At 35.7% G+C, this 14759-nt stretch overlaps 1 protein-coding gene and 1 long non-coding RNA gene across 8 annotated transcripts in view; one reads left to right on the top strand and one right to left on the bottom strand.

Annotated features, from left to right (window-relative positions):
• Nucleotides 1–2260: 2260 nt before the first annotated feature.
• LOC125659836 (early growth response protein 1-B-like) lies at nucleotides 2261–5638 on the bottom strand. Its single transcript, XM_048891628.2, has 2 exons — nucleotides 5206–5638; nucleotides 2261–4512 (listed from the first exon to the last, which is right to left on the bottom strand). Exons 1-2 carry the CDS (start codon nucleotides 5423–5425, stop codon nucleotides 3035–3037), a joined length of 1698 nt encoding a protein of 565 aa, XP_048747585.1. The 5' UTR covers nucleotides 5426–5638; the 3' UTR covers nucleotides 2261–3034.
• Nucleotides 5639–5769: 131 nt separating this feature from the next.
• Nucleotides 5770–14759, top strand: part of LOC125659838 (uncharacterized) — a 48832-nt gene continuing 39842 nt past the window's right edge. For 4 of the 7 annotated variants that reach the window (XR_008798366.1, XR_008798369.1, XR_008798371.1 and 1 more), the window contains exons 1-4: nucleotides 5770–6214; nucleotides 8814–8923; nucleotides 9095–9222; nucleotides 10491–10604. This is a non-coding gene — a long non-coding RNA (uncharacterized LOC125659838). Of the gene's footprint in view, nucleotides 6215–6726; nucleotides 6816–8813; nucleotides 8924–9094; nucleotides 9223–10490; nucleotides 10605–14759 lie in introns of those variants that run through there. The other 3 variants (XR_008798368.1, XR_008798372.1, XR_008798373.1) reach the window with 3 other exon arrangements.

The raw sequence follows: 14759 nt of genomic DNA on the forward strand, positions 1-14759 counted from the left end.
TTTCTATCGTCATAAAATCAATTTAATCGACCCTATCTTGACGTCACATCTCTAATTTCGTCCTGGGAACCTAGGGTATTTTAGAAAATCAATGGCGAAGATTGAGTGTTAGATATGCATTATATATAGAAAGTTTAACCATTTTCCCCTGAAATAATATATAAAATCAAAACACAATGTAATGATAATGAAACATGAACTTGTGAAAAATCCTCCTTAACATATTTCTAAAAATGCAACTTGATTTTTTCTACTATAGACTTCATGCATTCCAATGAAAGTAACATACATGTATGCAGCAAGCTCTGTCAAAAATCATGCTCGTTGTAAACTTCATGATCTCATGGAATTGGCGATGTGTATATGTTCAACAATATGTATAGGAAAGTTGCCACAACCTTCTTCTCCAGAAAAAACGGACTAGTAGAATTTTGTGTGCATGGGTATTTAAAATTCTGTAAATTTGAATTATTTCACAAAACAGAGGAGCAAAAAAGAAAGAAGATTATTTCACAAACTTGGGAGTTCTTATTGAGTCAACAGAACTGGAACACAGAAAAAAATCTGTCATTCGGTTTATTGAAAATCACCAGACCACTTCATTCACAATATGGAGGTAATGCATCAAACTACATACTGCAACTATGGGAAAAGGCTTTGTCATTCTGCTAATCAGTCATCAGATTGAATGATGTCAAACTTTCTAATCTAAGAGATCGATCTTCCTTCCCCCATCTACAGGCCAGCCGTTTGAATTCTTTTAAATGCCTTTGAATACCACTTTTTTTTACACAGGTTTTTGAAATTATCATTTATCTACAAGTATTCGAATATCTTCAACAAAAAGAGCGAGGGAAACTTAACATGAAATCTACATGAATGTAATGAGTGCATATATCATTATGAGAAGCCTCAAAACAGTTTTAAATACTAGAATATGTCAACGTTAAACTTATATGCATTATAATGTGGTGAAATAATCAACACAGTAATGATCGTAGTGAATTCAGTTAATATGGTACATAATTCTAGTACATAAACACAGTAGTCTTTGTACATCACATGAATATTTAAATGATAACCCTCTCTTAACCATAACTTCCCTAAATAAAGATTTATATTGGTGAAATGTACTGATGTTAACGGTTTCCTTCTCGGAGCTTTAGTCGTCAACCACTAGTTGTACTTGTAAGTAGATGTGCAAAATATAGAATTGAAACCAAGAATGGCATTTGCCTAGATATACATATACTAGGAACTCGTCATTAAACAATGGGTTTTTTTCGGCCTAAGAATCATACATGTATTACAATTATCCCGACACCGCAAGGGTTTTTGCGAAGATAGGTAATTGTAACCACCTGACCTCTGCTAGTCTGAGATAAGCCTTGCTGGAAACGCACAGGTGACTAAGGTGTAGCTGCACATTAAAACCTTGACTTCGCTGAACTTGACAAGATGTTACACACATACATGTATATATGCACATACCATGTAAGCACTTCTGTATCACGTGATATATAAGTAAGAGCTCCACTCTTCAAGGTCGTAGGATATAAAAGCTACAATCCGTGATTTAAAGCAGTTGATTTCCTTTCTCAAGTCCATTCTGATGGCCTTTCAATAAGTGTATTCACGACCGACCACTCAGACTTTGATATACATACGGAGATCAATTCGGAATAGTATGGATTTCACATATCCAAGTTAATTATAAAATATCTCTATTTGTTTAGTCAGTAATAAACCCCAAATGAAACGTAACATTAGGCAAACAAAAACGAAAACCTATTCAAATGAATGATGAATTTCAGTCTAGTATTAGAATTATGGAGAATCCATTAAGTTTACCAAAGCTATCATTGTTATTTTGTCCCCATATCACAAATACTTCATTAATTTATTATCCCCTCGCAAAATGCAGACACATGTATATCACTTGTATTGTGTGGTAGTATAATAGTTCAAATCAAAATAATAAGGTGTTCCTCGTATCGTTTGTTCTATAGTATTAGCATATACAACAGACATTATTCGGCACTGAAACTCTTGAAAAGCATATTTTACATGCTGTCTTTTTTGGTTTTCTAGACAACTTTTGTAAGTTTATCTTCCGTGCAACATTTCAGATGATGTTGGAACTCTAAAGCGCTCCTACTTCGTTGTTTAATGTCTCCAGTCATCAGTGACACATATATTTGTTGCACACAACTTCCTTTCTATGCATCCCCTCTTGATTAATGATGTAAACAAAGACAGATTTCATATTTTAACTCATTTATTTCAACAGTCGACTATCAGTTTCTGATAGCATCATGCTTTTTTACTCTTAGCCAGCAAGAATATGGAAATATGACAACATATAATGAACAAATATAATAAAATAAGAAATGTTTAAAAGGGCAAATTCAACAAAATATCATACAAGTAATGTACTTGTCTCTCACACAGTCTCACATAATCACATATTTATCACAACGTGACAGAAAGTTTGTACACATGAACTTGGCTAAAGAATTTTATAAGCCTCAACTGTACACGACTAAATATTTAATTTAGGAGGTGGTATAAAAATACGAGTTTGGTAATTGTATAAAATTTACAGTATTTTTAGAGAAAAACAAAATATACGAATAAAATGCCATTCATAAAGCTATTATAGGGTTCAGATCTACTGAAATGTAATTTATTTGGGGAGAAACTTAACAAATATATAACGAATTCTTAACATAAGCACTAGTACCTGATATGCTGCCAGCAATAACAAACAACAGGAACAACATTTATCAATTATGTAAAATGAGAAAATGACACTTGGCAACATAAATAAATGACTATAATAAAGCTTGTCTATACGTATTTTTGTACTTTCATTTTTTAAAGCGCGAAAACGAATTACCTCGTTTTCAATTCGCGCTCAAACATTAGACAACCTTATGTCCTTTCTACTTATAGTAAGTATATAATCACCGGAGTCCCTGACAACAGAGTGAAATAAATTGTTGAGCTGTCTTTCACGTTTCACTGTCTTTTTTTATAGAGAGGATGTCGTTACTATGTGCGGGATTGAGTTTGTGCTAGGCCCGCTAACACTGCCTTGTAGGATGCTGGTGACCATATCACTTGTCGAGGTAGCCGGGGGGAGGGGTGCATTTGAAGCCAGCATTTTTGCTTCTTTCTTCATTTTCTGTTTCAAATGCACTTTTGCGTGTCTTTTCTTCTCGTCACTACGAGCAAATTTTCGTCCACAAACATCACAAGAGAAAGGTTTTTCTCCAGTGTGTGTCCGCACATGAGTTGTTAAATGGTCACTTCGACTGAACTGGCGCATGCAAATACGGCATTGAAAAGGTTTCTGTCCGGTGTGAATGCGAATATGACGTGTGAGTTCATCACTTCTGGAGAATCGCCGATCGCAACTTTCTACTGGACATGCGTATGGTCGCTCATGGGGTGGAGTTTTGCTTGGGCGATTTGGGTACTTTCTAGGTTTGACTGGCAACAATTTGAGTTGTCCCTGTGGGTAGGGCTGGATAATGGATGAAGGCAACGAATGTTTCGATGGGGTGCTCTGAGATGACATGCCGAAATCAGCTTGGGATGATGGATTTAAGAAGTCACTTGATAAGTCACTAATGCCTGGTTCCTGTTTTATGCTTGGAACTTGATACTGTGGCTGTTGGTAGTTTTGAGTTACGTTAAGAGCATTAAAGTCTGGTAAACCAGTCTGATTTGGTTGCACTGTCCATTTGAATTCTGTGCTTTGATGTGTATTCATATCACTGACACGCATGTCGTCTGTGAAATGAAGGACTGTTTGGGGTGTCATTGACATAGTTGATGACACAGGGTAGCTAATGTTCATAGGCTGTTGTTCACTGATGATAGGCTGTTGTTGAGAGCACGAACTGAATATTGGGGGCTGTTTTACTTGAGCTTCGAAGGCGCGAGTGTAAGGAGGAGGTGGGCTTGTGTAGTCCAAAGACAATGGCTCGCATACTGGAATTTGTGGTTCCGGAGTGGACTGAGTAGAACTGGGGGTCAAAGGACCGGGGGATCCAAACCCAGTGGAATAAGCATCGCAGTCTTGGACTCCCATATCAGGCTGAGGGGAGCCAGCGTGAGAGGGATGCGAGTGCTGAGATGTGGTGGATGGAGCAGGGCTGAAGCATGACTGCTGTTGAAGTTGCGGCTGGCACTGATAAGAGGAATAGTCTGGGAGACTGTGGCAATGTGAAGTAGCAACTTGTGCCTGAACTTGTGTTGCCTGTGTGAGGATACTTAGTAAGGGCGACAGTGGAGCAAAGATAGGCTGGCCGCTGTTTGGGAATAGCTGGTCCGCTGTAGTTGTTGATGGAGTCACTGATGACGTGACGAGGGTACCTTTATATTGGATGCGGTGAGTGATGCCCTGCTGGTTAGCTTGGTCAAATGAAGGCTGGGTTTGGTGTTCGGTGCATGGAACTGCACCGAAATTTCTCTCAGGTATGGTAATCTGAGCTTCGATGTTTGCTGAAATTGCAGGAGAAAAGTATAAGTAATGATTTTTTTAAAAACATTATTATTAATTTTTGTCATCTGCATCCTATTATTACTTAAACTGTAATGATCATTTGTTCGGTTTTGCTGTCGTCATAAATCAATTACAGTGAATAAGGAAAAAAATTGCAAGCTATCGACCCAACTATTAATGACATAGCGTTTACGCACGAGACCACTCGAGATATGCGCCTATGACGTACATTCTACGACTGCAACATTAGCTCCGCCCCATGACCCTTATATAGAAATGTTTGCGTAGGCGATTTTTTGGTGTGGGAGACCAACATAAACACAAAAACGTGGTATTACTACGATAAAATTTTACTATAAACTTAAATCTACCAGTATTATATCCCCAAAGTCCGAAAAAGTCCAAAGTTTAACGTAGTAACGAGACATTCCATTTTATGAATGAACTGGCAATCAACATTTGCTGACGCACATAGCCGCATGAATACAAATTAGAGATTCTAATAATAGAAGCATTCCCCAACAGCTGATCGATAGGGTTCTTAGTTTTGTCTGAAGATATAGTTGTATATTACAATTTAGATATATATTCAATACAACAGTGCTAGAATATTAGAATAACCATTCCATAAAATAAAAGACTTCGAAGAGATACGTATAAGCAGAGATGTTATAATCAAATACACTACATACCATGGGCAGTAATAGGCACAGGCCCTAGAGGATCATTTCCAAAGCTGAATGTATCCGAATTACTAGTCACAGGCGTATTCAGAGAGTCATCGATGGACTCGGAGGGCAAGCGACCCCCTCCCGGAACAGAACCACAATCAAAACACAGATTAGCCAAGTTGGTAAGGTTAATCTGTTCCAGTGCAACTTGCGATAGAGTGTCTAAACCGTCCATAATCATTTCCAATGTTTACTGGTGGACACGTGTTTTCATAGAAGTTATGTAAACACTGTTAGATCACCGATTGTAACTACTATTTGTATCAAACTACTCCACACATTCGAGGATCAGTTTATGAATGAACTTCTCTTCCACGATCAACGTATTTATGAATGAAACTCTCTTTACTACATGTCCCATATATGGAAACTCTTAGTATTGTGCGTAAAATCTAAGCCAATCAGATTTCACTTCGATTCCCGTTGCTTGACTACGATTGACGCAAATGTGACGTCAATGAAGAATTGTATAGTAGTCGGTTGTATAGTAGCTTGTCGCAGAATCTAGGTCATGCGAATTTCATTCACTTTTAATCATCGATTTCTAAAGAACAGTAAATTTCTGCATTACTTGAGACTTAATACGTCTATATTCTAAAAATCTTTGGTTGAGCATTTGTAGTTTTGGAGAAAACTTACATAGTACGACCATGGGAATATTTCTCGTCGTAGTATGACCTTTACCCTTCCGATTGGTAAAATTTCCTTATATGGGAGCAAGGTCACATACCAGTATTCGTGATGTAAGCTAACGTCGGAACCCCACTGTCCATATATGGAATAGAGCTCGGAAACCTCCGGTATATTCCGGACAGGAAACACTACTTCCATTTAAGGAAATATTCGTAAGCTACGAGAACAATCGGGGTCCTCCGAGGACAAAAAAAGTTTTGTGACGTAAATCGTCTTGGCTAGACGAAACCTCGTAAAGTTATATATAGACAAGCGAAGAGAAAAATAGTTGCCTGGCGTGAGTTATAGTGGTTTCATTGATTTGGGCTTCCTCTTCGTACAAAATTATTTATGGTGTAGCTATTTTTGTGTTCAATAACTGTGTGTACCATTCTGTAATATTGATCACGGCTGATTCTGTAAGCTGTGCACAGTTGATAATGATAGGCTTACAGACCTTACGCGGAATTACGTCTTGTAGAAAGAAAGTCTACTGACAAATTCTCAGGCAAGGCGAGCACATTTTCGTACCAAACTGTACCACGGTCGCGTCAAAGGGCATCGACTGCATGCTACAGACCAGCCTGTTAATGAATCTTGGAACCTTGCTTAAAAGCTAGCATTAGGCCAAACATATCGTTTCAAGTTGCTAAAAAGGACCATTGAAGTAAACTTATGTACGGTCAAAACAGGGAGGTGGCTGCAAAAAGATCAGTGGTGGATCCAGGATTTTTCGAAAGAGGGGCCTAACCGTGGATGGAATGAGTTCCATAATGGCACGACCCCCCCCCCCCCCCCCCCCCCCCCCCCCCCCCCCCCCCCGGGCAAAGTTTGCAAGATTGGAAAGTAGCAAACTAAATGGTCAGTTTGGAGAAGTACTTTTGGAGACAATTTATTCAGTATGTTAAAATATTCTACGAAATTCAAAAGTGATTTGATCAGTGCTTTAAGTTATATTTACATATTAACGGGTACTTTAACATTCATGTTGTAGAGAGTACCCATGGCATGCCCTGCCCTAAAGCTTCAAGGATTGTTTTCAGTATAGGTATACTGCTAAAACATTTTGAATAACTTAAAATTTACAACATAGCCGCTGATCGGTATATAGCTTTCTTGGAAAATATTGGCCCAGACCATCTGGTACATCCCAATATTTTCCCAGTGAGCTACAGTTCTGCAGCTACTTACAACACTAAAGCAAACAAAATTGATGCTTTTAGAAAATGATGTAAGTTTCAATTACCAGGTAGCTGCATATCTCCAATTGTCACAAAGCTAGATAATTCCCACTTCATAAATTGCTGAAATTCAAATTTCAGCAAAAGATTGTTTTAAAATTGATAGAGCACATCTTTCATTGCTACACCAATCCCTCTAACACACAAGTGTTGCATGTTTCCAAATCCAAAAACCATCATGAAATATCGTATAATCTGTTTTTTCAGTATTCGGAGTACCGCTACATTCACAGAGTGTTCTAGGTCTGCACAACATTGTCCCCCATCTCTGTATTATGTCAACATCACAATCATGAACACACCTGATGATGTATGTGTGCATGTAAATATCGACCTTCATGCTTGATCAGAAGTGAGGAGGGTGGTGGTGGAGAAAGTTTGATGATCACAACCTAATTATGACCAAATTTTCAAGAACTGCTTTGAGAAAGCTCAAATTCATAGTATAAGGTTTTGTTATGTAGTGTACGAGAAATACATGTAACTGAGCAGAATTCAATGTGGTTGGTTGGTTGTTTTTGGTTTTTTTTCACATTGGAGAGGGAATTGCTCACGTGCCTTTTTAGGGACTATATGACAATGTATTTACATAACTTCTGTCTGAACTGACAAATTAAATGACCACGTAGAGAAAATGTAGAGGTAGTTGCAGTCCGTGTATATTAGAAATGACAGGGACATTTTGTAGATGTGTATATTTGAAATGACAGGGGCATTTTGTAGATGTGTAGCATTTTTCTGCTTTGTAATCTGTCGGTGTGAACTATAGGATTTATACATTGCTTCGAATCGAAGCTGCCAATATTTCAGAGTCCAATTATTAGTTGACAAATTAAGTTTCACAAAGTACAAGTCGATCCATTCCTTTCACAAATTCATGTCTAATCTCTTGTTTAACTACTATGTAGATACATATTGATAAAGAAGTTCATTAATTGTAAATTTATTAATATTAACTCAATCATTAAGTGATTTTTAAAAAAAAAATAAATCAACAAATTCATAGTGATCCTGTTGATATTGAAATATTAAGGTTACCCTTTTTCTAGTTCATCAGATAAATGATGGAAACTAGTGTAGTAGTTAAGGCTATACGGACCGTGGATATCGGCCTGGATAGCTCAGTGGTTAGAGCATCTGACTAATAATGCAGGGGTCCCGGGTTCGATTCCGGTCAAGCCATAGATTTTCTACTCTACTACACTAGTTATTTATTTACACAGCACATGCACACCATGACCACTGATACAAACTTAAGGGTGCAGTCAAATAAATTATGATTATAGTACATATACAGTACACCACACCCCTTGTCGGGAAAAGGTTACCTTTAATATTGAGTGGAGATTTTTTCAAAGATGAACCTAAATTTTTTAGATATCAATTTGATAGTGTAGGTTTAGCAAATTACTTCTCATTTAAGTACAAATGTCTATATACAATCTATTATCATTTAAATTACCTATACTGCGAATTTGAGAAAAGATCATTTAAAAAAAAAAACTGGGGGTGGGGGATGAATTAATCTATAAATCAATCAGCATGAATTAGTTTTCTTTTTTGTTAATTTTTTCTTTAGAAATACTAAAAATCAAAATTTGATACCATTACAATGCATATTTTCAACTGTAAAAATGAAATATTTCTCACTTTCAGGTTACAGTTGGCAAAGTTCAGTAATAATGTACATGCATTCAACTTGGAATGGTGACATAGATTCGAGTTGTAGATAATGAAGATGACGTTAGTGGCAGATCCTAATGATGGTAAGGGATTAAGCCTACACTTATCTGTATGATTTTCAAATGACATTGAATTGAGAAGTCAATTTTTGAAGCATTCAGACTGGTATCAAATGCAAATCTGACAATGCAGTATCTAGGTCGCTAGTAGAAAAGTGATGTATGTTATCTTTATAATAGAATTTCTCTTTTCAGGTTTCAAGGTTGATTTTTATTGTGAAGTTATCCTGATAAATGAGGACGATTATATTTCCCTCGTAGAAGTGCTCTTCTTTTGAAGTCTGACAACAAAATGAAATTATCGAGTTCATCCGAGTGTGCTGGTAATGAAATTCAATGCAATATGCATGAGTGACGAGTAGTTCCATGTCTAACTTCAATATTAGCAGTTGCAGTATAATTTCAATCACTCAAGTTTTTAGAGTAATTGAAAGATGATGAAACCTATTACTTATTCATCTGCATTAATATTTACAGATATTATAGGCATTATTTTAATTGTGAGAGAGATACTTCTCATTGTAGCCTTTGATTGTTGCATACAGCCTGTGAATTGACTGTAGTGCAGGCATGATTGATATTCCAGAGCACGAATGCATTAAAATATATACAAAAACAAACCTGACACTGGCACATGTAACCATGCAATCAATATGTGCATTAGTTAAACTCTCACGCTCTTCGTTTTAATTACTGTATTCAGCTTTAGATTCAGTCCTAGTTATTTCACAGTTTCTTGTCTGCATCTATTTTGATTCTGTTTAAAATTTGTGGATTTTATGTCCATTCTTTATATTAAATATTATGGCACGCTTGTATTCACTGCTGTTAAATCTTTTACCTTTATATTGTTGTTGATGTTAAACACATTTAAATCTTTGATTTCAGAAGGTGACTTGTACAATATTGTAGTCATATATTGTTGTAAGTGATACTTTAACAAATGTTTACTTTTATTTTGATCACCAGAGCAGAGCTATGTGTTAGAACAGGAAAATTTATTTGGTAACTTATGATTTAATGTTGTAATTAAGTGGTACTTTGACAAATGTTTACTTTTATTTTGCTCACTAGAGCTGAGCTATGCGTGGTTTATAGGTTGCTAAAACAGGACAATTTATCTGTAACTTATGTTTTAATGAGAAACACTGCGCAGCTATCAGTTTCTTAGTTACTAATGAGGCTTGAATGAAACAACATCAAAGAAGGAGGGTGTGTGTATGTGAGGGCAAGAAAAGTGGAAAGGGCCAAGACATACTCTTGGACCATATCTATGTGAATATATTTTAAATGATTTCAAAAATCCCCCCTCCCATATGACTAGAGGCATGATGATAGCTCTTCAGTATCTAGGTGTATACCACATTCTGACAGATTGTGAAATTTGATGCAATGGTGTAGGAGGGCGTCTTTTATGTTGTTTTTTTTGTAAACAGACACTGTTTTAAACAGGTTTTTTTTTTTTACCTTCAATAAAGACTCATCCTTACGAGATTCTGTCATGCAACTACATACGTATTAAAGATGAATTGCAAGACTTTAGTGATATCATTATACATTATTCTATAGATTTGTTTTTCAAATTTTTCAGTGAGTGATGTCTAGATGTTTGTGATGCAGTTTTGTACTAACAAATGTACTGATTGTTCGGAAGACATAACAAAGAACATGTAGAGTACGACTGGGAGTTCTCAGACGAAGGAAGGTAAGATTGAGATGTTCTTTAAGTCGGTATTAATGGAACAAGCCACACAACATCTGATTGTCGATCATGAAAATGAATTTTTTTTTTCACAGGTGTTAGTTTTTGACACTTTTCTGATACATGTAACTTTGCTGATATAACCATTTGTAGGTAACTTATATAATATAGGGTGATATGCAATATGGATCCTCATTTCATTATCATTTGTTAAGCAAGGTAATAACTTTGCGGAAACTGTATAGACTCTGTATGAAAAGTGAAGCAACTGATACTACCATTGTTAGAGTTAAGAAATGTTAAATCGGCATCATGAAACACAAATTTTCATCAGCAAGAGGAGGAAGCAATATTTGAAAACATTTTTGAATTGTTGAAAAAGATCTTTTCTCAAAAAGATGATACTCCATACACAGTACCCGGACTGTGCTCCGTGGTAACAGCCCGGCTCTCAGTTCTCTAAAAGGAATTCCCCAATGTGAAAAAACCCACAATTTACCCAAAACTGAAGTGTGATTTTCACAATAGCAAACTCATTCTAAGACCAATCTGAATATGTCCTACAAATGTACTCAAGATGATGCAGATTGGCCTTTTAATCATTTGAGTCATTGAACCGAAAATACCTCAAGATATTGATTTCCCCGTGATGCTGCTGACTTCTGTAATGTTGAAATGATTTCCCAATCTTGAACAAAATATTGCCATATTTTTCTCATTTCTTATGTCTCCAGCCCCACTCTCGAATTGTTTAATGAGGATTCAGGAGTACATGGATTTTATTTCAGATTTTATAAATTAATGATTTTATAGCTACCATGGAGATATCTCTACGCCATAGATAATTAGAAATCATAGAAAACTTTAAGTTGTCTAGTCAAATTTTTTTATAGAGGTCTTAACCAAATTTTTTGTGCAAGTAGGTTAGACAAATAGACTGAAATTTAAAGCACACATAACCGACCTTTTCAGTCTTTGTTTAGTTTTTGAAGTTGCCATGCTGTTATCAGTAGATATATACCCCGGTGTGTGTGATCAGCAGGGAATAAAAAGTAATAGTGACCTAAAAAAATTTGCACCTGGTTCCTAAAAGTGCAGGGTCATATCATCTTTGAGTGTGCTCAAGGACTGTGAACGGCAATTACCCACGCTTACTATGATTGTGTACTCATAAGAATCCTGACGTCAGATATGATTTATTAATTAAATAATTCAAAATTTAATTTCATGCCCATATAGCTGCAAACTCGAGCGTTTCTTGTTATTTGAATACAGTTTTCCCTCTCCTGCTGAGAATTCACAGGTAATGATGATAAAGATTTAGACTAAGTTGAATATATCGCATGAAAACAATACATTTTTCATGGACACGCAAGTCCAAATGCACTGTACACATAATTCTTCGGTTTGTTGTTTTTTTTAATATTATTTTAGAATTTTTCTCTCATATAGAGACATCACCAGTTTTAGGTGAATTAGTACCATGAAATTTCACCTGAATTTTATGGAGCCAGTGCCTACATGGGGCCTCCATTTTTAAAGATCATATTCGAATTTGGGACTTTCACTTCTAATGCCGAATGCCTGGTGAAGGAAGAGTTTAATATGACGCCAGGACTAGAAATTGAATCTGGTACTTCCCAGTTGCAAAGCTAGCGCTTCAACCACTGAGCATAATTATTAGGTAGTAAAATTTAAATGCTCTGTAGTCAAGATGTGAAAGTACACAGATAAAGGAAGAAGCACTGCTCTGCTGAAGATATAACTAAAGAGTATTTCTAAATTAGTTTATCTCTCAGAGTAGTATAATTGTGATTCACCGACAGAAATAAATCTTCTGTATATGATTATTGTGGATAGGCATTACACCATAGCCTGCTCCCTGCATGGTACTCAATCATTACAACACCAGCTCCTGTTATAAGACAGATGACCTGCACAGTGCTGTACCAGGTCCTTGTCAACTCTTATTAGAAAGCAGTAAATTTAAAGAACTTGCAGAGTCTCTATGTTAATTTCTTTGCGATAGTAAGTTGTTCTGATACAGATTGTGGCTATGAGAGAGAGAGAGAGAGAGAGAGAGAGAGAGAGAGAGAGCAGTTCCATCATATTAGAAAAAATTAATGTAGACACTTGAGGAAGTCTAATTTAAAACTTTGCAATTTACTTCTCAAATATGAGAGAGAGAGAGAGAGAGAGAGAGAGAGAGAGAGAGAGAGCAGCCAGTTTCTGAATTTTCATCATATATTAAATCAATATTTAGTGCATTTAGAAATTCATTGGCAATTCCTACGATTTCAATGGTGTTTTTTTCCCTTCTCAGTGTCTGGCGTATTCTGTGCATGGGCCCCTAAGTAGCTGACAATGCCATTCATGATGCAGACTGATATAGTTCATATCTGATATTAGATATTGACCCACCATATCAATATAAAAGATTATAGCACTAATTTGTTTACAGGGTTCATGCTCATAAATAGCAACATGTTTGAATTTGTTCAATACACCAATATGAATTGCCAGAGAAGTTTAAAAAGTTTTACAGATAACAAGTTCCCATGAAGATATTTAAACATTGACAAGTTATATCTATACGTAAGTCTACTGGTGACTGAAATGTGCACATTAGAATTGAAATTAATAATCTTTACCTCACCTGAGCTGAAAGCTCAAGTGAACTTTTCTGATTGCCTGTTGTCCATCATCTGTCTGTCCGTCCATGTACAGTGTGTAAATAATATATCGTTGCAAGTACAGCATTTCATAAATTACATGAAGATCGTAACTTTGTAGCCTGTTGTAGGAACTTTCCTAAATTATTGAGATCTTTTGTATTATTTACACTAAGAAGCTTTACTAATTTGAGGACATTGGGTTTCTTGTAATAATTTTTTTTTGATATATTTAATTCTTAAACTGTTATAAGAAGGACATTTGAAAATAAAATGAAATTTAATTGTCTTCTAACTCATTTATGTTACAAAATGTACAAATCCTATTACTTCTTGAAATATTTTTATGCCTGCCCTTCTCAATGTTCAAAGAGTGTGAAGATGCGTGTACATAGTGACTGCTTTGATCTAGATTTTTAATAAATTCAGATTTATAAAACAGCCACTGTTTTCCTTGGTGTTGATTTATCATTGACCCTATTTCCTGTTTGTCAAGGACTTTGGTGTTTTAATGTGTGTAATGGGAATTTAGTGCATGCTGGTCTAGCAAACTGCAAGTCTCCCACTCAGGTCCTGTGTCAATAAAACGCATAACACTTTCAATTGAATTGGGTTCTATAATTATTGATATATACTCCTACAACAGTTGCACTTGTCAAGTACTGTTATTATATCTCCTAAATATAAAAATCTTTTTAATAATGGATTACGAACAGCGATCTATTTTAAGCAATAAAAAAAAATAAGATAAAAGAAATCGTTCTTGCTTACAGATCTAGACAGTTTTAGAATCATCAATACATGTATATAGTATCACTATAATATTCATAATCTGATACATTGGTGGCTTAAAATGGACCTGAAATGAATACTTTAAAAATATTACGCAAGTGAATGTTATTGAAAATTGATTTCCCTTAATACATAATATGGTATGGTCGTAGCAAAATTCTGTTCCAGATTCGCTATATGTGCAGTTATTGATAAGTTAAATTTGATATTGTACTCGTTTTACAGCATTTTTTTTGTCACTCGGCAAAGGAAAGCAACACTAGGAGATGACATTGTCCATCTGTCTGTCATTTGTTGTGCTCTGTGGAACACTGTCAAGTCAGACCAGAAACACAATTGCATGGATACCTAGTGATGTGTATTGCTACAAGATCAATATTCTGAAAATTGTATCAAATTCATTTTTTCAGGTTTTCTAAGTCCGTTTTTCTGACAGGGAAACCATGACAGTGTCAAGGCTAGGGTGGAGCTGAAGTAGGGGGTCTAAAGTTTTGTGTAGGATTATTAAAAAAATCATATTCTCAAGATGTACTGGGGACTACAATTTGTCAAAGTATTAATGTACAAGTGCAGATTCAGTTTGGGATCAGACAGAACCTTGATAAGGATTTAAAGCTTTACTTGACAGGAATATATTGTATATAGGAAAACACATTTGAATATTAAAAATCTTCTTTTCAAGGACCACAAGTTT

Source organism: Ostrea edulis, chromosome 9 (genome assembly GCF_947568905.1).
Source record: "Ostrea edulis chromosome 9, xbOstEdul1.1, whole genome shotgun sequence".
NCBI classification, from domain to species: Eukaryota; Metazoa; Mollusca; class Bivalvia; order Ostreida; family Ostreidae; genus Ostrea; species Ostrea edulis.